General features: G+C 38.2%; 2 protein-coding genes across 9 annotated transcripts; both read right to left on the bottom strand.

Moving 5' to 3' along the window:
- Positions 1–1,299: 1,299 nt before the first annotated feature.
- On the bottom strand, positions 1,300–2,943 carry LOC308693577 (GTPase IMAP family member 4-like). Its single transcript, XM_081370569.1, has 2 exons — positions 2,783–2,943; positions 1,300–2,553 (listed from the first exon to the last, which is right to left on the bottom strand). The coding sequence occupies exons 1-2, from the start codon at positions 2,808–2,810 to the stop codon at positions 1,982–1,984; spliced, it is 600 nt and encodes a 199-aa protein (XP_081226695.1). The 5' UTR covers positions 2,811–2,943; the 3' UTR covers positions 1,300–1,981.
- A 1,207-nt stretch (positions 2,944–4,150) lies between these two features.
- usp2a (ubiquitin specific peptidase 2a) lies at positions 4,151–25,899 on the bottom strand. Of its 8 annotated transcripts, none has more exons than XM_081370615.1 (14): positions 25,660–25,899; positions 23,577–23,656; positions 17,790–18,477; positions 10,110–10,160; positions 9,092–9,215; positions 8,870–8,981; positions 8,406–8,516; positions 8,250–8,314; positions 7,965–8,068; positions 7,786–7,866; positions 7,620–7,698; positions 7,312–7,419; positions 6,016–6,136; positions 4,151–5,207 (listed from the first exon to the last, which is right to left on the bottom strand). In XM_081370615.1, exons 3-14 carry the CDS (start codon positions 18,429–18,431, stop codon positions 5,132–5,134), a joined length of 1,674 nt encoding a protein of 557 aa, XP_081226741.1. In that variant the 5' UTR covers positions 18,432–18,477; positions 23,577–23,656; positions 25,660–25,899; the 3' UTR covers positions 4,151–5,131. The 8 variants fall into 8 exon arrangements, with proteins under 8 accessions (XP_081226741.1, XP_081226743.1, XP_081226742.1 ...); XM_081370617.1 differs by having other exon boundaries at positions 7,786–7,863; positions 25,660–25,879; XM_081370616.1 differs by lacking the exon at positions 25,660–25,899 and adding an exon at positions 24,040–24,129 and having other exon boundaries at positions 7,786–7,863.
- Positions 25,900–27,144: the final 1,245 nt, after the last annotated feature.

Here is a 27,144-nt window from a genome sequence, read left to right on the forward strand (position 1 = left end):
GCGAGGCCGGTGGCTTCATTACTAAGACGCGCCGGGTCTCGCATCTCTCACGGAGGAGCGGGAATTTTCTTAGCAATGTTAAAATGCACATCAACCAATCACTTGTTTAGCGTTCATGTAAACACTACAGTCAGATTCACCGATCGGAATTAATTCAGTTAGATTGAAACGAGAGGTGTGCATGTAAACAATGAATGGCGACCGCAGAACGCAAAAGCCGAATCCCGGACATTTTTAACAGTCTCGCCCGCCGGACAAGTCCGGGAAAAGGAAGATGGTAACCCCTACTTACTCAGCTTTCTCCTATTATTCAGCTTTCTCCACAGAACAAGAGCATGCTAGCTTAGCTTCCAAAGAAAGACGGCTGATACTGTGTACATTCTGTGAGTGAGATCCCACCCTCTATGGGCGGGCTGAAAACATGCGGAACAACGCCATCTACTGGCTGTAGTCTTTAGCCTCTGGACAGAAAATCCTCCGATGACGCAAAATGACGATTTTTGCGTCATCGGAGGATTTTTTCCAGACAAAAAATACATAAATCTCTCCTCTCAGGTGGATATGAGGGGGGAAAGCATGGTAATTCGAAAATACTACAGGTTTTCTACTAATACAAAGCTTAATGCTAAATCCTGAAGTAACCCTTTAAGTGTAACAGTAGTAAACTGAGTAGGTACACCTAGTTTACAACTACGTTTTTCATTTGTACTGCAACTATACAAGTGAACTTATTGATAGTTTACTAGTCAAATACTTGTAGCACATTTTTTTTAGTTTATGTAAGTAAACTCAGTAAACTACTGGTATAGTAGATTTATACGGCAAGTATGTTTAGTTTTAAGTCTTTAAATGAACTTAACATAGCCTTACTATTTATATATCATTTTACACTTTAAGTATACTACTATGTTCCTATTTAGGTATTCATTTTTATACTTGAAATATAGGCTACGTTTAACTGTATTTTAAGTAGAGGTGAAGTAATAACGGACACTACCAGTGGACTAGCCTACACAAAAATGCTGATACTTAGAATTAGGAACATATCTGTTTTCTTTATGAATCAATATTTTCAAACGATGTAAGTTTATAAGACAGTACGTAAAACTATGTTAAAAAAGTATTTAATAGGCTCCTCAATCAAAAGAGTTAAGCCAAGTATACTTAGAATACTTGAGACACCGACACAAGAACAAACTTATGATTACATTTATCTACACTCATATGAGATAAAGATTTGACATGGATCGGGTCGCCAAATGAGGTGAGACGTGCAAAGATCACATGCTGATGTATTTTCTCTGTTGTTGGACATTTTTATTTTTGGAATAAATTAATTATAAGTTAAATTAGTACTGACCGCACAAGATACAAAAGTGCACTATTTAACAAAATGTTACATTTCGCCAGGTGTTAACATCTTTTTAGTTGCCAGTTGTATCATATTGTAACGGTCACCTGGCGTGCCCTTGAGAGCCACCAGAGGGCACTCCACATCAGACTATTGTCATTCCCTAACAAACTACATTTCCCATAACTCACTGCCCGGACTCTTCATCCCTGATTGCATCCACCTGTGTCTCATTACCTTGTCAGTCTCAGCCTATTTAAACCACGTACACTCATTCATTCCCTGCGAAGTCTTGTATGTTGTTACGTTGCATCTCTGAGCATTTCGCTGGTTCCATATATTTAGTTTTTGGACTCTCTGCCTGCCTTTAGATTACCCGTTTGCCTTGTGTGTTTTGTTTGTTTGGACTGTCTACCTGTGTTTTGACCTGTTGCCTGTACAGTACATTGGATTGTGTGTCTGGATTGCCCCATTATAAAAAGCTGCATTTGGATCTCATCCTTCTTGTCTCAGAGCAGTTCGTAACAGATATAGAGCTAGGGGACAGTAAAGGACAGATTAAATAATGAAAAGCTCAATAATGAATTACAATGAGAGTACATTTCATAAATATAAGTTGATTCTCTGTGTTCAACCAGTGCTGGCACTCATTCGCTTTAAAATGTTAAGCAGCTCAGTGACCTGAGTATAGTCTTCTGGACATTTATTGTTCACAACATGGTACCTGTGGCCACACTTCCTCAAGATCTTCTGCAAAGGTTCACCCGTCTTTTCAATGTGCTTTTCAATATTCTTTCCTCTTAACTCGTCTCCCCAAGTAAAGAGCACCAGAGCGTGTGACCACACCGCGTCCCCGAGGACACCCAGATATTTCTCTATCGCACGTCCGTCTCTCTTGCTGAAAGAGTCCACTGGAATAACGAGGAGAAATAACTGACATCCAGAAGGGGCCAACATCACACCGCGCAGGATCTCCTGTTTCACCTGTTGGGCGTTAGTCAACCCGAAGAGACTCCAGCCTGGAGTGTCCACCACGGCCAGCCTCACGCCGTCCACCCAGCCAAATCTCCTCACACACCGAGTCGTCTTCTTCCCGTGCTCAAACTCACTGCGTCCGAGGATGAGGTCTCCCACCGAGCTCTTACCAGCACGCCTTCGACCCAGCAGCAAGAGTCCCATCACAGAACCACACTCCGGACCGACTAACCAAGACATAGAGAAGTCAAATTAAAGATAATGAATGTTCCTGATAAGCAGAACGTTGTTGAAAGTTGAAAAAATCTATCATCTTTTCCTGAACCTTTACTATTGTCTGTTTCTTTCATAAGGCTATACATTTTAACCACATACCTTGCCAAAAGTCATATAGCCTAATACACTGAGTACAAATCTGTTGTTCCCATATCACATGTGAAGTGTCCACTAACTTACCATATGTTGTCCCAGAGCTCACTGCCATTCTTCATTCCTCCACCCAATTGATCCGATCTTTATGTTGCATAGCCTACAGTATATCCGCTTAACTGTTTAACTTAAGTCCATTTAACACACAATGAACTGTTTGCAAAGTTTCAAAGTTCACTTCTCAGTTCTATGGAAGTCATTTAGCGTGTGACGCACGTTTCGACATGGGAGGGACGGTCGGGTCAGTTTAGTTCATAAACGATTAGAAAGGCTATATATGTGGACATTTCCAAAGATAGAGTATATGTTGGTGTCCTATCACTTTTCTAAAGCAATAAATGAACAAATCCAAGGTTCATTAGAGGAATTGTTATTTGATAAGTTATATAAGCTTTTATTTAAAATAAAATGAACTTTTCTATTAATATTAAATTAACTAGCTAATTTTTCCATTCTGAAAATAGTCATTTTGGTTTGCACCACCTTAGAGGTCTTGACCTTCTTTACTCTCTATTTAACTATTACAACAGTGTCATAATTCTGACTTAATCTGTTCAAAAAAAAAAAAAAAAAAAAAAATCTATTACTAAAACCTATAATTAGCCCATATTTTGTGTACAACTGTTACCACGTGATTTATTCAATTAAAAGTGGAACATTTCATAAAACTGACAATTTGAAAGTGAAGTTACTTGGATTTTATAGCATGGAGGGAAGACAATCTGAAATAAGATTGAAATAAAGCTAAAATAAACTATAAATATTAGATGGAAAAAAATACAAAAAAATAATATAAAATAAAACTGAGAAATATAAACAACCAAACACGAATAAAAATGACTAAAAGCTATTTCAAAATGTTAATAAATACTATCCAACTATAAATATTATTAAAACAACAGTGGTTTTCATATATATAGAAATGTTGACTATTTTTTTGCATCCTTTCAAACTAATTATTGCAAGAAAAAGAAATCTTGATAATTATGTTTAACAGTAAAACCCACATTTGCTCTCAAACTAGCTAACCCCTACTGAGAAACAGCATAATTTAGGATAAATTTGCAACATTTTTTACTTCAAATTTGTACGAAATATTGTCAGTAGTTTATAGAATAAAACAAAAACGTTAATTAACACATACATATAAACTGTAAATCCAGGGAAACTGCGAATTTTCCAGTCTCTTCTTTTTTTCCAGAGCTGTAGCCTACTGTATATACATATATAATCCAAGGTGTTAAACTTTGTCCCAAATCTTGGTGACAGGGTTATTAAAATGGCAAATAAAACAGTTCACATAATAATATTTAATAGAAAGTAAACCCTTTTCATTCATAAGACAGCTTCTTGTCAAATGAACCGAAAGGCAAAGACAAAACAAACTCATGAGAGGATTGTAACAGTTCATTCTTCTAAAATTTATTCATACATATATATATATGTATATTTAAACTTTGACTGCCACAGTGTGACTCGTATCACATTATTTCCTGACCTGTAAGCATAAATAGATGCTGTTCTCTTACCTCTGTTAAATTAACTGACAACAGTAATGGGTCATTTTCAGCACCACTGTATATAGTACATTCTCTATATTGCATCATTTATAAAAATATACAGATTTTCTTTTGCAAAACATTCTTTCCATGTTGTTCAAATGGCATGAGATCAAGGATCCATATACTGTCAGCATCGGTTCTCCTCCCGTCCTCATTTCCATTCACAGCATTTCAAAGATCAGTAGCAGCCACACTGAATAAAAGTCACGGCACACGCCGTTCTCTCACCACCACAGGCTTTCACAACAAACTCCCGTGACTCCTTCAGGAAGTTGAGAAGAAAGTTGAGAAGAGTGGAGGAGAGAACAAAGCATACACAGAAAAGATGATGGGTGGCGGTGAATGGAAGAGGTGATGGAAAGAACAATCTGTACCGTAACAGGCCTGAACAGTGCGCTTCTGTAACTCCTCGGCAGCCCACTAGGGGGCGCCTCAATCCGGTTTATCTCCCAGGTTAACAGGGTGGACAAATACTTAAAAAAGCATGAAGAAAATGTCAAAACAAATATCAAGTGAAACAATTTTTTTGTATTGAGGCGTTCTTAATCAAGAGGAAGGCGCATCGGGATGAGAGTTTGGTTGCAGTGCATAGAGAGACGTCTGAGTCGGAGCCACTTGGGTTATTGCCTGATGACGAGCCGCCCGGACACTCGCACACGACCTCTTTAACACAGTGGTGGAGTGCGAGAGGGCATTGTGTGCGCTCCTCCCGATGGCCAGCAGAAAGCGATGTTCATTCTGCATTATGGGCCAGAGGAAGCAGCATTTGTGTAGTGTCTTCAGCCCAAGGGGCTTCTCTGTCCGCAGTCCGTCCTCAGAGTCCAGCTCGCTCGTAGAACAACACGTAGGCGTCGCTACTGCGAACTTGGCTGGTTGACATTGGCGTGACTCTGGAAGAAGAAATTGACACTCTTATTTAGTTGACAATCAATGTTTTATTGAAGATAAATTTGTAACCATATAAAACCTACTGTATTTGAAATGCACATTTCTAAGGCCTCTAAACTATCACATAATCAATCCACTTGTATAAAGTATAAATCTAAACATGTCCACCTTCAGGTTGTTACACGTGTCCTTTTTGCTGTGAAATCTTCACTGATTTTTATATTAGTAATATTTCAACACTTGCTGGGCTGAAGCGACTTAGGTTACTGGATTATCCAAACATCTTTTTTTTTTTTTTTAATCATGTTAAAATGTGAGTATCAAATATGATACCACAGGCTTTTGAGGAGCGTGTATTTGTACATCTTGAAATCCTCATTCTGTTCCATTATGCCTTTGCCTTTGAATAAAATGTTGGTCTTTTTTTTCCCCTCTTTGAGTATGATGTCCTATATTAGATTTAGATTATAATAATTGTTAATTATATAGATTTTAGTAAATTATAAATGATTATAAATAAGATATCAGCCAATTTTTCAACAGAAAGAAGACGTGCGTGTGAGATTCGTCACTTTTTAAGGAAGAGTGTGTGGGAGGGAGGTGAAGGAGCAGGAGTGAGGGAGGAGGACGGGATACAGGAAAATAATGGAAGCTAGAAGGTGGAATGGAGCTCTGCTGACATGCTATAACCATGAGGATCATTTCTCTGAAAGCTAACGCGTGTTTTATACCTTTGGGAAATCTACCTGGTACTCTACACAGTTATGCAACAGGATAAGAAAGAGCAGGAGGAGAAGGTGAAGAAAGTACCTGGAGTCGTTATATGTGTACCATTCCCCGTTTTCAGGATTGCAACAGTACGCTGTGTAGTGGCCTCCCATAGTCGTGCCTGAGTGATTGGACACGGCATACAAGTTATACACTGCACTACCTGGAACAGGAAGATGAATAGACAGTCAGGGTGGAATTAAATGGCAGATACAGTTTATTGTGAACCAAAATACCAATAATATCTAGAGAAATATATAAATACTGCAGTAACTATAAACAAGCCAAAAATACACCGGGACTATGTCTATGCTTTACTACTTTCAGCTGCTCATTCAAAAAGATGAGGGCCATAAAATATGCATTTTACAACCATATGCAACATATTACAATGTAAATACCATAAGGTAAACATTGTCAAAATTAATCAACTGTAGATCAAATGAAATCGCTTGGCATAAATGTGCGATACTCCTCGACTGCGAACTGCTCTGAAACCATGAGCCTGTAGAACATAAAACAACCTCACATTTGGAAATTTTCACATTTATTTAATAAAATGACTCTTTTGAAGTATTCGAGTATTTAAGACCTCCTAAAATTATATTTAAGAAATCTGATATGCCATTTAAAATATTTAAGACTTTTAATGACCTTACATTTCATCAAACTGAATTTGAGACATTTTAAGACTATTTAAAGACCCGTGGGAACCCTGTGTATGCCAATAATGGATCTAAAAGTTACACATTGACAATATATATTTCAATAATTTGAATTTTATTACTATTTATACTGTATAACTCATTATTTATTTAAAAGATAAGTACTGAAATTTTACTACTGCAATGGATATATCACATTGTGGACTGTGAAGTAATTTTCCATGCTTAAAGTTGCTATGAAACTGAAGAGGCAACAGATTTATATATCTTTTCTTTTATATTTGTGACATACATCCACGTAAAATGGATTATCAGAAAAGACTGTTGAATGTATGGAGGTGGATCTGAATGTAGGAAAGGGCTGGGTTTAAGCGAACTTAGGGTACGTTTACACAACAGCGCTGTATTCTGCATGCCAGGCCAGTAGTTGGCGATGTCGCTTCACTGGAAGATCCAGTTATGGTATTTTAACAAAAAAATTACAAAATCCTTCTTTTTTTTTATGAAACATATCTATAGATGAATTGTTCACAATGAGATCTATAGATGATCTATAGATGAATTGTTCACAATGAGATCTATAACATGCATTTGGAAAACAGATAGGGTGAATTTTCGTTTCATGCCAAGTGCCGCAGCACATTCACTCTAGGATTGAAGAGTCTTCACTCACTGCTTCTGTCAGAGGCGAACTCCCTGAGGTCCAGGTCTTTCATGGGGAAGTTGACAAAAGTCGACAGTTTGCTGGTTCTGATGCGGGCTTCTGAGAAGCGCTTCAGATCTGAACAAGTGAAGCGGTTAAGGAGAAGAGACTCGCCACACTGCTGATCTCAGAGAGAGACCTTTCACAGAACGCTTCAATCAGCACATTCCCTGAACAGACACACGGCATCCGATCTTATCTCTGCTTACTGTCAACAAACACACCTATGACATCCCAGTGACACCACATTAAGATCAGATTGCATTAGAAAAGGATACGAAGAACTAATATTTTAGGGAACTTCTGAACTGTAAATTTCTTTGTGCATCGTCTCCTGGCTTTGCACCTGTAACATGTCTGGATGAAAAGATAGAGCAATTAGATGCTTCGTTATATATCTATTTCCACATTATTAAAATGATAGGAATGAACTAAATAAATTACCGGCTTCTCGTCCCCATCCAGCACATCTTCTTTAGTAAAGAGCCTCATGCAGTCCATTAGGCTCACCTCTCCATAGCCCTTCTAGGCAGAGGAACTCCATTAACACCCACTCATTTCTCCAAGTTTTCAAAGTGTGCATTATAAAGCCTGAATGTGCATGTACACTTCAATGAACTGACCTTGGAGATGGGTAAGGAAAGATCCCAGAAGGGATCGAACACAGTGGAACAATAGCCACATTCACTGCAGGTCAAAGAGCTCTTCAGCTGGCCTACGAACAAATCTGAGGACACACAGAGACACGGCAGAATTGTGCTTAGAAATGGAGCACAGTGATAACCCAAAACTCTTTGATTTGTGCGTAGTGTAGTGTTGTTTTTGTTAACTAAAACGATATATATATGTATATATACACTATTATTTATATACTATTACAGTACATAATTAATACAGTGTACACTTACCTACAATTTTGCTGTCTTCCCTCTCTAAGTACTTAGCCCACATCTTTTTCCCTTTTTCCTCATCACTAATGAAAAATAACAAGACATAAATTACAAAATTGTGATCACAACAAGTGATTCAAGAAGTACCCACACTCATACAGAGAGTACACTTACGACAAGTGATCAAAGTCTTCTATGTTTCCCCGCGGCCGGACCGTGACTCTGTTCACTTCATTGTGCAGGCCGTCTAGCAGGAAACGTAGAAACTCCTGAGCATCCTGTTGACTGGAAAGATTACATAAACATCTCAATACTTTACAAAACCTCAGCCAGCTACTGATAAACATAAATAACCTGAACTACATTATATTGATAAGACATTACATTGTTACTGATAATCAGGCAAATATATTCATGTTATGGCCAAAAGCCTGAAAAATATTCAATATTAAGTGAATGTAGGCACCACCAAATCACAATGTACAATATGAAAAGCGATACTACTACTACTAATATAGTATTTAGCGAAGTATTTGACATTTTCTGAATAAAAACAAATGTGAGTGGTGCTTGTCTTTGTAAAACCACCCTGTGCTTCCACTTTGAGCAGAAAAAGACGCATGTAAGATAAGACTTACTTGTAGCCTACAAATCTGGGGGCGAATCTCTGAATCTGTGTTTTGAATTCAGAGGGGCTGACGGCTTCACTGCTTGAAGAAGTCCACATTGTCTGGATCAGCTTGGCAAACTCTGTAGTCATGACAAAGAGAGGCTTTCAGTAAGGTTTGCGGTTTACAAGAAAAAAAAGCATTGGCCGCTGTAAGACCGGCAGGAACCGCGTTGTGCCGATGCGCACTCACCTTCCATGAGAGCAGTGTTTGTGCGGCTGTTGTTGTTGAGGTCTCGACGGTGGGAGTTGTGAAGACAATAGTCTCGCAGGCTTTGTGTGTTGCTAAGACACTGGAGGATGGAGTTCATAAAACACTAGCGAGGGAGAGAAAGAGACAAAGGAGGAAAAAAATATTTATATTAGGCTGATAATTGATTTAATGAATTACATGACATGCTGATTATTTAATCAAATATAAATCTTTATTTAAAAAAAAACTCAAATTAAGCACTAGGCATGATAAAACTTTTTTTTAAAGTTAGTTTTTTGACAATTGACAATTCATTATATATTTTAATGCATAAAAATATTTACAAAAATCTACAAAAAAGACACTGTGTACATGTTCACTAAGCAGAAAATAGCTACAAAACAAGTGACATAAGTCTAGAGTTTCATAGAAGCAGCAGACTTGAATGCAATGTGTAAGGGTTTATTTTTGGACTGTACACATACTGTTGCTTGGCAAAAGCAAGTTTAGTGAGTGCAAGCGCGAAGAGACATCATGAAAAATAATCTCGCCAAATGGAAATAGACAGAGGAATGTGAAAGCGATATGAAAACATCTCTGCTTCTTGCCGCTTAGTTGTGTCAACCAGATTTCAGAGTTTTTATCTATTTCTAGCATGTTTGATGTGTTGTATGCAGCCTATATATTATACCATATGACAAAAACATAAGTCTAAATGAGGACATGGGAAAACACTGAAGACCTTATACTCTTTAATGGAGATATTTGGAATGAATTCGAATTGATTTGCTGGTGTGTGTGAACATGGGAATTACAGTTATCACATTCTAAAGGTTAAGTGTGCCATTTGTGCATCACAAGGAGCTTCAACACGTCTCCCACTGTTGGACAAACAGGTAGTCCAACTCAAACGTCACACCAGTGGTTGAGCCAAAAGTTGACAAAAAAGTCCCAGAGAATCCAATTACACACTTTACCTTTAAGAACAGCCAATACATCCCATTAAAAAAACACTTACTGTATTTCCCAGATTACGAAGCCCCACCAGGCCCTGGGCACTCTTTGAGTTCTGAAAAACAGAGAGAGAGGGAACATTAGCACAGGTTAAAGGCTAGATGTCAGCTGTTACACATTTCAAGTAAGCTGTAAAATGCACTGAAACATTATTCTCTCTTTCAAATGAGTCAAAATTTTGCAAAAAGTCTATTGTCTTTTGTCACTAGTGAAGTGATGCACTAAGCACCACACAGTAGTCTCTTTCAAAAAAAGATTTTGGTCAACGTTGCGAATTCACCTGACCAACTTAAATATGAGTGAAATCTGTGAGGAGAAATTTTTCGCCCTTATGCAAAATTCCTAATCATGTCGATTTCTACTAAAATGACTGGATTTCGAGATTCTGCCAAGCAACGTTGAATATGTCTGCACCTTAAGTCAAGTTTCTCATTTGTTCCAGGAAATGGAGATCCACGTTTCCCATATAATCTGTGTTTTGGTAGAGGTGCTAGAGTGCTGAAGCCGACTGGCAAGTAATTTGACACTATGTTGTTTTCTGTCGTGCCAATGCACGGGAGGGGAAACATGATCTGCCCTGTGCTGGAACTGTGACGAACTTACTCGGTGCTGGCCAGGACATTCACACTGACCACATTTGTCCTGGCACTGCAGTCAATATTTGGGGAACAAACAGTTAAATATCACACCAGTAATGTTTAACAAACTCATTAACTGGGTATTATCTTAATCCACGCTTCCATGGAAAATTCTTGTTGAACACATATTTCACAGAAATGGGCTCACCAGCCCAGTTTGTCCTACTCTGCTGAGTAATATCAGCACTGCCAAAAATAGCATCCTTTCACATGGGTTGTCCGCTCATTGGCTGACTTGTCATCGTCACGGCAACACTCATCCCGGCAGCCATCTCTGATAGCCACATCTTCTCACAGGAGTTTTACATGCACTAAACCACATGTCCACAAGTCCACTTGAAAAAATGGCCATCCAAATATCAACATTCAACCTTATACTATAATAAAATTGAGCGGTCAAATGGGGAATACATGTCTTATGGCTTGTCCAGAGAACATTTGGACAAAGTAGGTCTATTTTAGGCAGTTGTGATTCACTGTGAAGCAGACATCCTTTGCGATGTTGCTGTTGTTGCCAAAGAGCTTGTGGTTGTTTCTCAATACAGTCGTACAGCTAATAACCTTCTGATAAGTTTACAACACTTGGTCGCCGTGTGAAAAGTGCCTAAAAAACCCTGGAGGAACCTGTTAAAAGAACACACGTCTGCCAAATGATATGAGAGTCAAGTCCCAACTGAAATTGCTCCAGCAAGGCAAAGCTGTAAACTTCGGGTGAGGAAATTCAATGCATTAGTTTTAATTAGTTTAATAGTTTTAACACCGTTTTATTATTTCCACGTCTAATGAAGCATTACAACATAATATAATTACTTGATATTGGGTTCTGCCTTCTATGTTGTTGATACAGAGTGATTTTAGGTGTCAAATCCTCCTCTATAACACTTTTTTTCTCTATTTCTCTGGTGGCCGGAGACTGTGGAAGTGGGTCACGGTGTTCTGTTCACCGTACTCCCCGTTAAAGAGGTGAGGGAAGACTAATCCTGCTTTTATAACAGCTCACTGTGAAAGGAAAATGTGGAGCAAAAGCCCAGATAAAACGTCCAGACTGACGGCCTTCAGTCATCAGCATAAATTGACCCACATCAATTTTAGTTGAAGTGCTCTAGTAGCCGGTTTAAAGATGAATCCGCCAGGTACTGTTTAGAGTTTACACCGTCTCTGTTTTATGTCAACTTTGTCTCCTGTCCTACACTCCCAGCCTAAGAATTCCACATATCTCACACCTGTGTGTTGGCTGAGGTTTTCCTTGAAACACTTTTTTTCTATTAATTCCGACAAATGTTCAAAGACCTGAGTTCACCACAGTAGAGGATAGAATCTGCATGACTTTAACAAGTGTGTGTAATATGAATGGGAGCGCTGGGTTCTGTCCCATGTCCTGACGCTGTGTCTAGGTGTTATACTGGTACAAAACACTCCATCTAGACAATCCTGTTATAAATAAGATAAATGCACCACTGGTAGTCCATGTCCTTTACAATCACATAATGCATGTTACACTGCCAGGTCAAAAAGGGGTGACCAGGGAAAGTGACTCACAAAAGGTTCATGGAGATAATCAGGTTTCTCATATCATCATCATACAGAATCATGTTTGTTTTATTGTGCCTGTTTAATAAGGCTTTACAAATAGTCAGTCCAATCATTGCAGGTGTATGAGAAAAAGAAAAAAAAACATTAATTTAAAAGACGCTCTATTATTATGTAACATTTAGGCACTAAATATATGGGTCCTTTAATATATAGCCTAAGTGTCCTGATGAAAATTAAAGTGCATTCCATGAGGCTGAAACTAATCGCATGTCAGATAATGGAGGCTCAGCGGCAAAGCCGGTACGCCAGGCCGGTACTGACCTCAGTGGCATGGCGTGGAACTGAGAGTACTGCCGGATGCAGGAGTGAGCTCTAATGGGATTTCTGCTCCTTACGTAACAATGAACGGCCATTCTGAACTGCCTCATGCGTCATACTGTACATCAGATGCATGCAGGCTGCCGCTGATTTGCATTGTGCTGCTTTGCTTCACTTCAAAGAAATGATGGTGTGCACTTTGTTACACTCAGTAAGGCAAGCTAATTGAAACTTAAAAAAAATAAAAATATCGGATCAATAAGACTGATTTATCAATTTTCCAAGAAATCCAAGTTTAATTTACCATTATATAAGCAGTGACCTGTCACAATACTGATCCCTTAGAATGACTTAGAGCTTACTGATGGTGGTAAATGCAATATTAATGACATCACACCATGAACTACTTTTTAAGGCTTATTCAATTGGCCTCAATAAGCCCCATTCATGCTTTAACATTTATCCCTTGAAATTAACTAGCATCTATTTTTATGTAACTAATGCGTAGGTTTATTGCTAGCAATCTGATGAGTACTACTTTTTCACTAGTTAGACACTAGTACTTATTCCAGTAATGACTATATTTTTCAATTACCGGTAGTCACTAGAATTTGTTCACTATATGAAGAGTTCAGATGCAAAAGCCTCTAAGTGCCATCTGAAATTTTCTTCTAGAACGATCCTTTTTATCAAGCTCGTATATTTAAGATCAGTAATTTCACTTAAATGACAACTAATAGGTAATTTTCATTGCCATTTAAGTGAAATTACTGATCTTAAATATATGAGCTTGATAAAAAATGATCATTCTAGAAGAAAATTTCAGATGGCACTTAGAGGCTTTTGCATCTGAACTCTTCATATACAACTACTACCTGTGGTTCAGATATCAACAATTCACTTATCAAATGGTCTATTTCCGTTTTACAAATACCAATTAAGTGGACTAGTATGTTTGCTACCTGTAACTAAAATAAGCACTGGTACCTAATGAATAGATATACTAGTCAATATGGAATAGGTACCACTGTACCAGCAACAACTACAATACATGCTAGTAAGAAAGTTAGAAAGTATTCAATGACAAAAAAATATGCTATTAGCTACCGGTAACAACAGAATTGTTACTGGTATGTTATGAACAAGTAGTAGTGAAAATAATAAATGGGCCTAAAAATAAATGCTAGTAGCACAAAAATAGATACTAGTGAGTTTAAAGGAATACCGTACATGTTAAAACTGCTTGCCGTAATACGCCTAAGAAGCGTGTATTCATACCTTGGCATGATTAATCAGAAGCCCAACGAATGTAGAGACCAGCATGGAGCCGGACATAGTAGAGTTTTTCCTCCGCATGTCCTGTTTTAGAAGTGGGAACGCAGTCGCGGGAGGATCCTCTGGTACTGTAACTGTATATGAATGTCGCATCCTGGACATAATCAATAAAATTCTTCTGTGGTGTATAAACACCGATTTTAAGAAATCGCCTCTATGGACTTTCTAGCATCAAATATTCCAGTGTCCTTTTCCAATCAAGAACGGTCCTTCAGGTAAGAAACTTGATCAGGAAACGACCTCTACAGCGGCGCGAGGCAGCAATGGGGACGAATAAAACGCATCGCGCTTTTCACAAACAATATATAAAAAAAAAAACAAAGAAAGTTGTTCCCAAATGCACAGAACAATTTCTTCATGTGTCAAAGTAGACGAGTTCGAGTTAAAGTTGTCAGATTGCAGGCTGGAGCCAGCGCGCGGGTCCATCTCTTTTCACTAGTGCCAGTCCCGCCCACACGAGCTCAGGGCACGAGCTTGATGCGCGAATCCGACGTCACCGAGGGCAGCGGGTTAAACACGCCACACTTGACAGAGATTTACAATAATCATGTGGCCGTCAAAGACGCATTACTCATTTTAAAAGGACCACTTTCAAACAACCTTTCACAGCTCTAAAAACGGAACACTAAATCAGTTTCAACATTCCTATATCGCACCTCAGACAGGGTGCGCAGTTTAGTGGTGGGGCTCTGAATTACCCCCTTTAATTGAAAGCTAAAAGGACTTCAAAAATGTATATTAATACAAATAAACATTCGTTTCATCAAGGTTTTCAAGTTGTTTTTGTAACAAACATTAAAGTTAGTTACATTAAAGAATAGGGGGATGGGGGAAAAAGACTGAGGACACATAATCAGATTTAAAACAGAACTACCAACAATGGGGAGAGCAACAAAAAGTGGGACAATATGTCTAATCTTTTGGGCTTGGCTCCATGCTGAAATCAGCTCAGCGGTCGCCCTCACTAAAGTATTAAAGAGAAGCATTAAACTTTGCTTGTAGAAGTGGCAGAGAAATTGGAACAGGGCATGAAACTCACTAAACCCCAAAAGAGAACACCAGACTGAGGCCATTATGCTCTTAAGAGATGGTCGGTCAAATGTCATCAGCTGCAGCCCAGTTCTGGATACGGCAAAGACACTTTAACTGCACGTAATGTAGCATGAAAGTTACCTAAATGAGAACAAGGTCACCTTTGAAGGCCATACTACATGCATCTCATAGTCCTTTTGGACAAACTCATCATTTTTTAGTAAGATATTGCAGTTGCATGTCACGAAGACACATAAAATCTTACTTTGCATTTAGTTTAGTGCTATGTCGTTTAGTGAATCCATTTTTTATGGCGCAAAAATGTATCTTTATCTGTCTTAATCATGCCATATTTCACCGAAGCGGATTTAATAGTATAGAAACCCACAGAATGCTGAGCGTGTTAATCTGTTTATATAGAAACAGGAAGTTTGGTGATTTGCTACTGAAGTGCCATTTCAGAGAGGGAGAAGGATCACCCTGTCCCTTCCAGTCTTATGACTGGTATATGTACACAAAAAACAGCGAAGACAACATTTCCTCGACAAGCTACAGAACACCATGAGGGTGAAAAGGTAAAGGCAACCGGATGGATTAATGCATTTCTTGAAAATGTGTAATTGGACACTTCGAATGAGTGCCAGAGTTACATCTTGGCTTTCAGCCCAAATACTTGATGTGCATCAGGGCACCACTAAAGTTTAATTTAATACAAACTGCTGAAATGTGTGAAGACCCTTAAAAATAGCAGGTGACCCGTTAAAAAACAGCAGCACAAATTTCGGATTCTCATGATAAAAGAGGACATGTGGTGATTAAAATTCAACTCTGCAGTGAGTAAACCTCAAACCAGATGTGAAAAGTTTTCAGGACACAATAAGCTTAAAAAATAGGTTACTTGTTGTGGATCAGCCTACATACTAACAAACCTGTTATATAAAACATCTTGGCACAATGAATAAGTAGTAGAAAACGTGATAGGAATTGTTTACTCCTGAGTTTAAGAAGTAAAAAATGTCTCTGTTTGTGAACAACTGGCATCATTAATAAAAACGCTGAATGTAAGGAGTCAGATTGTGGTGGGGAAAACTGTGTTAATGCTGGCCCAGCCATGCAAAGACTCTCAGTAACACTAACCTACCATCGGCTGGGAGACCAGAAGATAAGATTAATGATGGAGACGGGGCCTGTAGCGGGTCGTAAACCCGCTGCAGCCTGTGTTCTTCCTCACACTGATAAAACTGATTTGGTCAGTAAAAATACTTTGAATAAACCAGGATAAATACAAGACAAGTCTGCTATCCTGTATGCCTATCATGTGTTCTTGCATTACTGTGGTGGTTACAAACGTCAGTACTCAAGAGGCTGATTATACAATTACCTTCAGATGTAAAATCAGCTGAAGCTCAAATTCCACAATAAGTGTTTTGTTTTGTTTTTATCAAGAAGGTTAAAAAAAAAAGTTTAAAAAGTCTAAGGTTTTATGTACCTTACAGACAGATAGATTTATGGACCAGGGTGGAGGTACACTTCATTTCTCAGCCAACTGTTAAAATTCAGTATTTTCCAAGATCTGCAAGAATAACACTGACCATAAAAGAAGACAGTTTACACTAATGCTCCTTATAGCACCTCTTGTGGCAACACTGAGAATGCACCACTTACATCTAAAGCCTTTTCATCCTATATCCTACCATTCAAAAATAGCACAAAGTCAAACCAAATATTTTCCTCCTTTACAACAGTAATAATTAATGGTCTGCTTGGTGATAGTCTGGCTGTCTTGAACGCTTTAGGGAAGCACTGAAAGTATCAGAGCATATCCTCCAATTCTTGCATTAGGCCTAGTCCACATTAGCCTGGAGTAATAAGGCATAAATGGCCAGGATATCTGAAGCATTAGTGCGCTAATTAAATCGAGTTGACAAAAGCGTTCAGACTTGCACTTGTTGAGCTGATTCCTTTCTGAAACTCTCACGTACCTAATGTAGTCTAGACTAATAATTCCAGTCAGATAGACATTACTGCTCAGCACTCCTCATTTGGCCTGGACTCCCTTGTTGAGAAGTAGCTAAATGAGACAGCAATTCATTTAAAAGAATAGCCACACCACAGACAGTATTCCAAAGCGCCTTATTTAGCATGGCATAATGTAAGCAGACAATTCAATTCACCTTTAGAAGCTCTATTAATCCAGCAGGGTTGTATAAATTCAGCAGCATAGGTTATGTTCAGAATAACATGCCCTGTAATGTGTTGTGGCCCAATAGTTAGAGAGTCAGACTGGTAACCCAAAGGTTGCGGGTTCGAGTCTTAATACCAGCAGGAAATGCCTCGGGTGTGTGTGAGTCCATGCTTTGCAGTGTGTGTGTTCACTACTCGCCACTCCTAATGTGTGTGCACTAACTTGGATAGGTTAAATGCAGAGGACAAATTCCAAGTATGGGATACCATACTTGTCCTTCACATTCCCTTTCACTTTAACAATTTGGGCCAAATCACAGTAAACACACTAAATACTGGACACTTTGAGACTTTAAGTGTTTTATGGCAGTATGCTATTCCAAATATATGTGACCACATCAATCATTTTATCTGCAGCTTGCTAAGATGTTTTCACTTATATCACAAGAGACAATTGAAACCCATCTGAATGCTACACATTCCTTAGTTTTGAAGTCTTTCAGCACAAACTCTCTGAGAGAAAGGGCTCTTGTGTAACACTAGACTTGAAAAACGCGAGCCTAACATAAGCATGTTATGGAAATATAAAAAAACAAAAAAAAAAAAAACCCAGTTTTACCAAGAATTTTGTAGCATGCTCTTACCTCTCTGACTGGTGACGTGGAGCGATAGCTGCGATAGCTGCTGCTCTTCAGGCCGCTGCTGCCAAGAGCGTCCTGCGTGGAGCTCCGCGAGAGGCCGTAGCTGGAGCGAGCGCTGCTGTAGGAGTCAGATGCGTCAGAGCCTCGGCTCCGGTAGGACTGCTTCAGGCCACTGCTGCTGGAGGTCTCACTGAGGCCCAGAGCTGACAGATCGTGCGTCAAATCGCTCTGACTCACCGACTTCCTGCGACTGAGAGAGATGCTGGAGGACACGGGTGAGGTGGAGAGGTAGCTGGAGGAGGCCGGAGAGTAGCTGTAGCTGCTGTATCCTGAGCCCCCATTGAGGCCTGAGCCATAGCCCTTTGCCGGCGTGCGGCTCAGGCTCTCACTGCGCCGGCCGGCCAGCAAATCGGTGCGAGGGATAGGCCGACCCCGGTCCAGCTCGGACGATGAGCTGTAGTTGCGGGAGCGGCTGGCGCTTGAGCTCAGGTAGCTGGAGGAGTAGCCTGAGGAGGAACTCTTGTAGGGCAGCTTATCCCTCTCGTAGGAGCCCAGAGACGGGGTCAAGGAGGAGCCATATGAGCTGTAGTGATTGGTATAAGAAGAGCCGCCATAGCGCTTCGCCGTAGAGGAGACACGAGACATGCTGGGAGCTCAGCCGGAGGTGAAGCGATTTCAGGCCGCATGGAATCTGTGAACAAAAAGAGAAGTGGAATAAGAAAATGTGTGGCTTTTTCAGCAAAACTCTGGCCAATAAAGATAAACCCATTATTATTTTCATGTTAAATTCAGCTTGGATTAAAAAAAGTTCACCCTACCGATCTTCTAAATACATGTTATCTTATTGTGAACGATTCATCCATGCATACGTTTCTTCTTTTTTTTTGACTTTGTAATTTTTAATCAAAATGTCATAACTCAATCTTGTGGTGGAATTACAGACTTCTCTCTGGTGACGTATGCTGGACTTCTCCAATCATTAAGTTTGCTTAAACACTTCCCCTTTCTTGAATCGACTGCAAGCTCACATTTAGATCTGCCTTCATCTAATAAACACGTAAATAAATACACTAAAAACTAAAATCAATTGTTTTAAATTGTTTTGAATTTGGACATCACAACTTTATAATATACTGTATGAAAAGTAAGTATTTGTTTAGAGATTATATTAACAGTGTTATTAAATTATTAGTGTTGTTAAAGATTAACTTTGAGCGTTAGATTAGACAGCAAAGATAATCTTAATGTAAAAATAGGGGAAATTATTATCATGCACAATTTAATATCCAATACATTACCAGCCGATATGATAAATAAAAAAATAACTCTATAATCGACCCAAAATGGCACAGATATATTGTGCATTCATATCTGCTATGTATACAGTGCCCTCCACAATTATTGAACCCCCTGGTAAATATGATATAAAATGGCTGTAAAAAATAAATCTGCATCGATTATCCTTGTGATCTTTCATTCAAAAAATGTGCAAAATTCTAACCTTTCATTGAAGTAAAAGAATTGAAAGTGGGGGGAAAATCACATTATGAAATAAATGTTTTTCTCCAAAACACGTTGGCCACAATTATTGAAACCCTTTTATTAAATACTTTTTGCAATCTCCTTTTGCCAAGATAACAGCTCTGAGTCTTCTCCTATAATGCCTGATGAGTTTGGAGAATAACTGACAAGAGATCAGAGACCATTCCTCCACACAGAATCTCTCCAGATCCTTCAGATTCCCAGATCCATGTTGGTGCTTCTCCTCTTCAGTTCAGCCCACTTATCAGGTCAGGGAACTGAGACGGTCATGGCAGAAGCTTCATTTTGTGCTCCACAACAAATTATTGTTTTGATTTTGATGTTTGTTTTGGATCGTTGTCCTGATGGAAGATCCAACCACGGCCCATTATAAGATTTCTAGCAGAAGGCGTCAGGTTTTGATTTTTTATCTGTTGATATTTGATAGAATCCACAATGCCATGTATCTGAACAAGAAGTCCAGGACCTCCAGCAGAAAAATATGCCCACAACATTAAAGATCCAATGGTATATTAAATTGTACACATGGGGTACTTTTTATCCTTGTGTTCACCAAACCCATCTAGTGTGTTTGCTGCCAAAAAGCTCTGTTTTAGTCTCATCTGACCACAGAACCCTGTGTTGTTTGAAGATCCAGTCGTGTCTGACAATTAAATTTGCTGGAATTTGTTTTTGGATGAGCGAGGAGGTTTTTTTTAAACCCTCCCAAACAACATGTGGGGATGTAGGGGTTGTTTGATAATTTTTTTTTTAGGCTTTCTGACCCTAAGACTCAACTAATCTCTGCAATTCTCCATCTGTGATCCTTGGAGAGTCTTTGGCCACTCAAACTCTCCTCCTCACCGTGCATTAAGACAGTATAGACACACGTCCTTTTCCTGGCAGATTCATAACATCTTTAGTTGGTTATAACTTCTTAATTATTGCCCTGATGGTCAAAATGGGGATTTTCAATTCTTTAGCTATTGTCTTACAGCCACTTTCTAGTTTGTGATGCTCAACAATCTTTTGCTGCGCACCAGAACTGTATTCTGTGGTTTTACTCATTGTGATGGATGATTAAGGGGATTTGGCCTTTGTGTTTCCTCATATTTAAACTCCTGTGAAACACGAAGTCATAGCTGGACAAGTTTATGTTCCTAGTCACCCTGGTGTACTAAAAAAGGTACATATTAATGGGAATATACTTCAGAGATATTTTACTCGTAAAAAATTCTAGGGGTTTCAATAATTGTGGCCAACGTGTTTTGGAGAAAAACATTTATTTCATAATGTGATTTCCCCCCACTTTCAATTCTTTTACTTCAATGAAAGGTTAGAATTTTGCACATTTTTTGAATGAAAGATCACAAGGATAATCGATGCAGATTTATTTTTTACAGCCAATTTTGATCATATTTACCAGGGGGTTCAATAATTGTGGAGGGCACTGTAAATAAGTTAGGCCTATTTTTATGTGTATTCTACTGTATGTGAAAGTAAAATAAGTTCAAACACTTGTCGAAGTGGCACCATCTGACATCTACACTGACTGACGAGACATTAATCATTTTAGCGTATACAACAAGTTTAAAAATTCTTCGAAATCTCTTTGAACTCACTTTCAGTGGCAGTTTAATTACGTGTGTACTTCAGCCTTAGGAGAAGAGCGTCTCTCTTCAGTTGGGCAATTTTAGTCAAAAATGGTAGGATATAAACACGACCTGTTATGAATTTTGAATGACTATGTGTCATGCCCTGAGGTCTCTTGTGTTCTGTGCGCTTGATCCTGAAAACGTATTCGATGAATAGCAGCATGTGACTCTTGTCTAAACACAGCACACACGGCGAGGGGTACGTATTACACAACCTACGGGGCTTCGCTGCTAGCACAGGACCCTGAATGAAGCTGCGGAACAAAATGAGTGCCATTGTTTTCATAGAGCCCTGGCTACAGCCCGAGTGGAGCACTGAAGACCCCGCTGTTTTAATGAAACGAGAGCTCCCAGAGCCAGGCCATGTGTGTTTAAGGGACAGTTCACCCAAAAAGGAAAATTCTGTCATAATTTACTCTCAAGTTGCTCCAAACCTGTATGAATTTCTTTCTTCTGAAGGGTAGAAAGTACAGTTAATGGGCTCCATTGACTTCCATGGTACTAAAGTACTATGGAAGTTACAGACATTCTTCAAAATATCTTCTTTTGTGTTCAGCAGAAGAAAGAAATTCATACAGGCTTGGAACAACAATAGGGTGAGTAAATGATGACAGAATTTTCGTTCTTGGGTGAAATATCCCTTTAAGGTGGCACAGTTTGTTCTTGTGGAGAGACGGGCTCTTGTTCACAAGGCAGTGCAGCGTCTGAATAAATAAAAGTATCTGGTGTTGTTGATCCGTGTTGGGTTCAGTGAGATGGCTCTTATTTCTTTAATCTGTCTCTCTGAGCACTCTCTCTCTCTCTCTCTCTCTCTCTCTCTGAGTACAGCGTTCACAGATGCATCAATAATTCAACACGTAGATCTGGGGTAGGCAGCACACTGGAAGCAGTCCAAAGCACATGGCATACCGACGCTAACATGCTTTTACCAGACGGGAACTTAAGACAGTTTTCCGCTGCTTTCACATTGTGTTCCCTTTCTTTGCCTACAATAACAATAGCCACAAGAACCCTACAAAATGATATTAAGGAACCTCCTTTATATTCAAACTGCTGTAATACCACAAAAATTAGTCTAAAAAGAGACAGTAGAAGATCTTTAGTTTGTGTGTTCATTACAAAACAACAGAAAAAAAGTTTAATCCATAGGCATCTTCTTCACAGGTTTCACGAAATAGAAAGTTCAAAATAACAGCATTAATTTGAAATAAATTATTTTCTTCCTGAATATAAGTCTTTACTGCCACTTTTGACCAGTTTAATGCATCATTGCTGAATAAAAAGTATTCATTTCTTGGAAAAAAATCTTAACAATATTGTGTCACTCAATAAAAATAAATACGCTTCAGCTACTGTATTTAGCTAATTCATAGAAGCAGGCTCTGTTGCATCTTCTGTGAGAAATATTTGCAATGAAAAATAAATTACAAATAAATCCATTTTCATAATAAAGAAACATTCTAAAAAAGAATTAAACAATCTTTTTAGTAGAATATGTTTTTTTTTTTTTGGTAGTATTACAATACTAACATTTCCCACTGGTTCAGCATGAAGGAAGTCAAGTCCACTGTGAAATGGGGGTTTAGTCAGTGGTCAGTGTCTAAGCTGTGGGAGTGTCTCTGACTGGGAACATGTGACAGGTGGGGAATTTTCAGCCTGTGATGCCTGACAGACATCCACACTTGCATCCACACTGATAGATGTGCTGTCATTACATGCACAACACCACTGCTCCTTAACATTCACATTAAACACGTCAGATTACCTACTTTTAGCTCTTCCACAATTGGAAAGCAATGAAAGCCTGTTTCTACCTCAGAGTAAAAAAATAAAAAGGTAATTGTGACTTTATTTCTATTAATTGAGACATAATATCATTCCTACTTCAGTAATTTAGAAACTTGTGCAGGTGTTTTTGTTAGCAACATAAACAATATGATAAAGACTTGAAGCAAAGTCTAGGGTACAGCTATATTTACCCTGAAATGTGAGCAGATAAGACCAAACTGACGCCTCAGCCATCATCGCCCCAACCCACCCCCACCACTTGACCAAACGCAATCTGGCAAGACTCGCCTCTCAACAATACTCAGTCTGCCAAACCAAACTCAAAATCTACCTTTTATATCTGCAGCTATCCAGTCATAAAACAGGACCTTTACGCAAATCAAATGTGTACAGGACCAGCAAGGGTTTTTAAAGCTTATTCATTCTGGAAAGATTAGACTACAAATTTTAAACAAATCATTTTAGGTTTTTAAATCATTTACAGTAAGCGTAGACAACCTGAATTAAGAATGTGGAACACCGATTTTGGAACAGACTGACATTAGGGCCACTGTCAATGAAAAGGAGATGATGAAATTGACGACATGGGGATTAACGTGTACAACTAAAACGGCAAATCAAGTGTGCAGACATACAAAACAGCTTTGGTGGTTTTCAATTTCAAAGGATGAACCCAATAACTTGGATTGGATTAACACATCCTAAAAATCTCCAGAGACAAACTGCAACCCTGAATGTTGTTTTTAAGTGCCACGGCTCTCTTTTGGTATCATGTGTGCAGAGTGCGCTCCGCTGGCAGGTGGGTGTTAGGTTCAGGGGTACCTACTGTAAGTAGAGCCGTTCTCGGTTCTAGCGGACGGAAAAACAGAGGTGGCTGTTCATTATTCCATTATTCACTGCTCAAACCTAAAGAGACAAAAAAAAATATTATAATACAGAGTTTAGAAATATTTGGCCAAGACAACATATTAATGAAATAGCACTAGACAAATATGAATGAAATAGGCCTAAATAAAGCCTATGGGACACAAGAAATATAAAAGCATTCCTAGGTAAATAAACCATCTTTTAAAACTAAGTGAACTAATATTCAGTATTTTCAGCCATCAGTTAAAAATGCCAGATTTCCATTACAATTCAGATTCTGGTTACGGCTAACAATAGAGAACATAATAAATGATGACTTGAGAATGTCATGAGCTCTCCCCCGCAGACCTCATAGCATTGGATACCAGTCAAAACAGCTTAAAGTTAAAGAAAAGAGCTAGTATAGTGGAGAAGAGGCTCACCAGTAGCATTTTCCATTGACAGTGTGTTGCTTTAAAGGCTGTAGCCCCAGAGTGAGAGGACCAGGGACGGATTGCATGAGCACAGTGATCCAGAATGCTAGAGATCATATTACTGAGCTGGTAAATATAGCGATTGCCTATGACCTCCGTGGGTCATTCAACACTCCTGCATTCCAATTTGTACTTAGAGGAATCGCATTAAGACTTTTCATGGGCAAGACTGGTTTTACAATATTATTATAATAATTACATATAGTTAAAATTCATTTATATAAACATAATAAATCATTTTAAATCATTTTGTTAATAGTTATTTTTTTGTACATGTTTATAATAAGTATATAATTAAATGTTGATATCTATATAAAAATAATTAAACATTTTATATAAAATAGGGAAAATATTTAGTTTATTTATATATGTATTTTATTTTTACATTACATTTTAAATGCTACATTACATTTTAAATGCTACATCTTAAATTATCTTGATAATTAAATTTGGTCAGCACTGAGAAACCGGTAGGCTAAAATGACATCTTGAGTTTTTGATGTCTATGGCTTGTTTAACTGGGCTTAATACCTCAATAATAGAGTAACACAAGTACTAAAAGGAGTATACCTGCATTACAAAGGTCAAGATAATCCAGTCAGGATAAATATGGGAGCATAAGATTTAGGCTAAGTAATGATGGGAGAGTTTAATAGTTCAGTAATTATAGGAGATTGTAACCTTCAAAAGTAACCACCCACACCCATGACTTACTGTAACACAATTGAAACAAACATAGGTTTGAACACCATCAGTTTAACCTCCGTATTTATCTGGGTGAAAAATATTAAGGATTCATAATCTCATAATTGTGGCAAATGTCAGCATATTTACTATCACTTTTATATTTAATCTTTGTTCAGTCCTACGTTTACAAAAAAAAAAAAAAAACCAGCAAGATTTTGAAGAAGTAAAATAAATTCACAGAAAAATATTAAAACGTTGATTTTTTTATACTACTCCTGGTTGTGTGGTAGGTAAATTCTAACTAATTATGACACTAATTTACACAGTTTATTAATAAGTTTTAGATTTATAAACAAATTCAACTAGAAGCAGTCAAATAAAGGAAAATCAAGGTTTGACGAGTTACTGCCCAGTCTCTCGTACTAGAGCAGCGTGTCACGTGATTGAGTGCGCGCTGATGGCTGCAGTGTGCAGCGTTACATCACGAAACTTCGCCAAGTACTCGATAAAGAAGCACTTGGAATAAATGTCAAGTGTATATTTATATTTGCTTAAAAAGAAGAGAGAGAATGCACCCAACTGACATACAATTACACAGTACTTGACGTTTATCACATTTAAAAGACAAAAATATATATGCTTTGCATTCAAATGAATAACGTTACATTAAATCTGCGGGACTGGGTCTGGAGAAATAAAGACCTAACTCGCGATTTACCACTGCAGAACAGTGTCATTTCATTCATTTTTACACAGCACAACTCGCCGGCCGATGTTATGTAATTAGTGAAACGTCTGGAAGCTTCCAAATCGTGAGAGTAAATTAGTGGGAACGGTCGGCAAAGCAAGAATGTGCAGTGCGAGCATTCATGCATTACTCACCGGAGTGAGCGAGACCATTCTCCTCTCCCCTACCCGCTCCATCAAGGGAAAGCCCACCGTAAGTGAGCCCTCCACGCAAGCCACTTTGAACTCTTCCAACCGATACACGATAGTTCACCTATGCTCTTCAAGTCAGTACAAACAATAACTGAGACATTTTAGTTGTTTCTGTCCTTGTAATATTACAAGCTCTTGACTTCTAGTCAAAAAACGGTCTCTCACTTTAACGGTGACGTCGGCGAGCTTTTCTTTCAGCTGATTGGTGGGTCCTGCTCTCGAACGTCAACTCAATGCCGCCGCCCACACGGTCACCATGGCGAAGGGAATAAACACTTTGAGATTAGTAGTGGTGGTAGTAGTCAATGGTAGCAGTGTTTGGTCCAATTTAAAGGTAGTTGAAACAAAAACAAAAATGTCATTATTTACTCACCCTCATGTTGTTCTAAACCTGTATGACTTTCTCTCCCCCGTGGAACACAAAAGGAGATGTTAGGAATGATATACGCAGATTGTATAGACTAATAAAGTCCCCATGAAACCAAAATTGAAGTTTTTTGTCTTTTAGTTTAAATATGTTAGCTTTACTGTTATCTATAAGCTAGTGTGCTCCAAAACAATGACAAACTTTGCATTTAGAAGATCTAAGCATTAAAAACGTACAGTCTCTCACTTACGCCAATATGGATCTATCTGCACTTCATCCAGGGCCGGTTCTAGACATTAGGAGGCCCTAGGCAAAATTCATGTTGGAGGCCCCCCACCCCCAATAAAAAAACACTTGAAACAAATATGATTCCTAACCTTTTTATACAACATTTAATTTTAAAAGCAGTATATTTTTACTTACACAGTACTACATAAGTTTGGACACATTACTATTTTTAATGTTTTTGAAAGAAGTCTCTTATGCTCATCACGCCTGGATTTATTTGATCAAAAATACAGAAAAAATAATATAGTGAAATATTATTAAAATTTAAAATAATGGTTTTCTATTTTACTATACGTTATATTTCTGTGATGCAAAGCTGAATTTAGTGTCACGTGATCCTTCAGAAAACTTTATAATATTCTGATTTATTATCAAATGTTAGAAATGGTGCTTAATATTTATTTTATAACCTGTGATACTTTTTTTCAGGATTTTTGATTATTAAAAAGTTGTTTTAAAAAAGTCTTCACTATCACTTTTTATATATTTAACACATCCTTGCTGAATATTCCTGTTTCTTTTTTTTCTGTATTTTTGATCAAATAAATGCAGGCTTGTAGAGCATAATAATCAAAAACATTAAAAATAGTAATGGGTCCAGACTTTTACCGGTACTGTATGTACATATTAATCAAACTTTATCTAAGGTAATCTCTTTTTTGTTTAATGAAGATGTTATTGTTGTTGTTGTTGTTGTTATTTTGCTGTTTTATTCAATTTATTCACAGTTCCAGAATCACACTTCAGTAGATGAGCATATGTGCTTTATATTG

The sequence above is a fragment of the Scardinius erythrophthalmus genome (assembly GCF_964197995.2).
Source record: "Scardinius erythrophthalmus genome assembly, chromosome: 7".
In the NCBI taxonomy this organism is placed as follows: domain Eukaryota; kingdom Metazoa; phylum Chordata; class Actinopteri; order Cypriniformes; family Leuciscidae; genus Scardinius; species Scardinius erythrophthalmus.

Excerpts from the sequence above, each read along its gene's own strand:
- LOC308693577 (XM_081370569.1), bottom strand. The coding sequence starts at position 2,810 with ATGGCAGTGAGCTCTGGGACAACATATG. Across the intron at positions 2,554-2,782 it reads GAGCTCTGGGACAACATATG|TCGGTCCGGAGTGTGGTTCT; the intron begins GTAAGTTAGTGG and ends TGTCTTGGTTAG.
- usp2a (XM_081370615.1), bottom strand. The coding sequence starts at position 18,431 with ATGTCTCGTGTCTCCTCTACGGCGAAGCGCTATGGCGGCTCTTCTTAT. Across the intron at positions 9,216-10,109 it reads TTCGTAATCTGGGAAATACA|TGTTTTATGAACTCCATCCT; the intron begins GTAAGTGTTTTT and ends CTCCCTCGCTAG. Across the intron at positions 7,699-7,785 it reads TGGATGGGGACGAGAAGCCG|ACATGTTACAGGTGCAAAGC; the intron begins GTAATTTATTTA and ends CTTTTCATCCAG.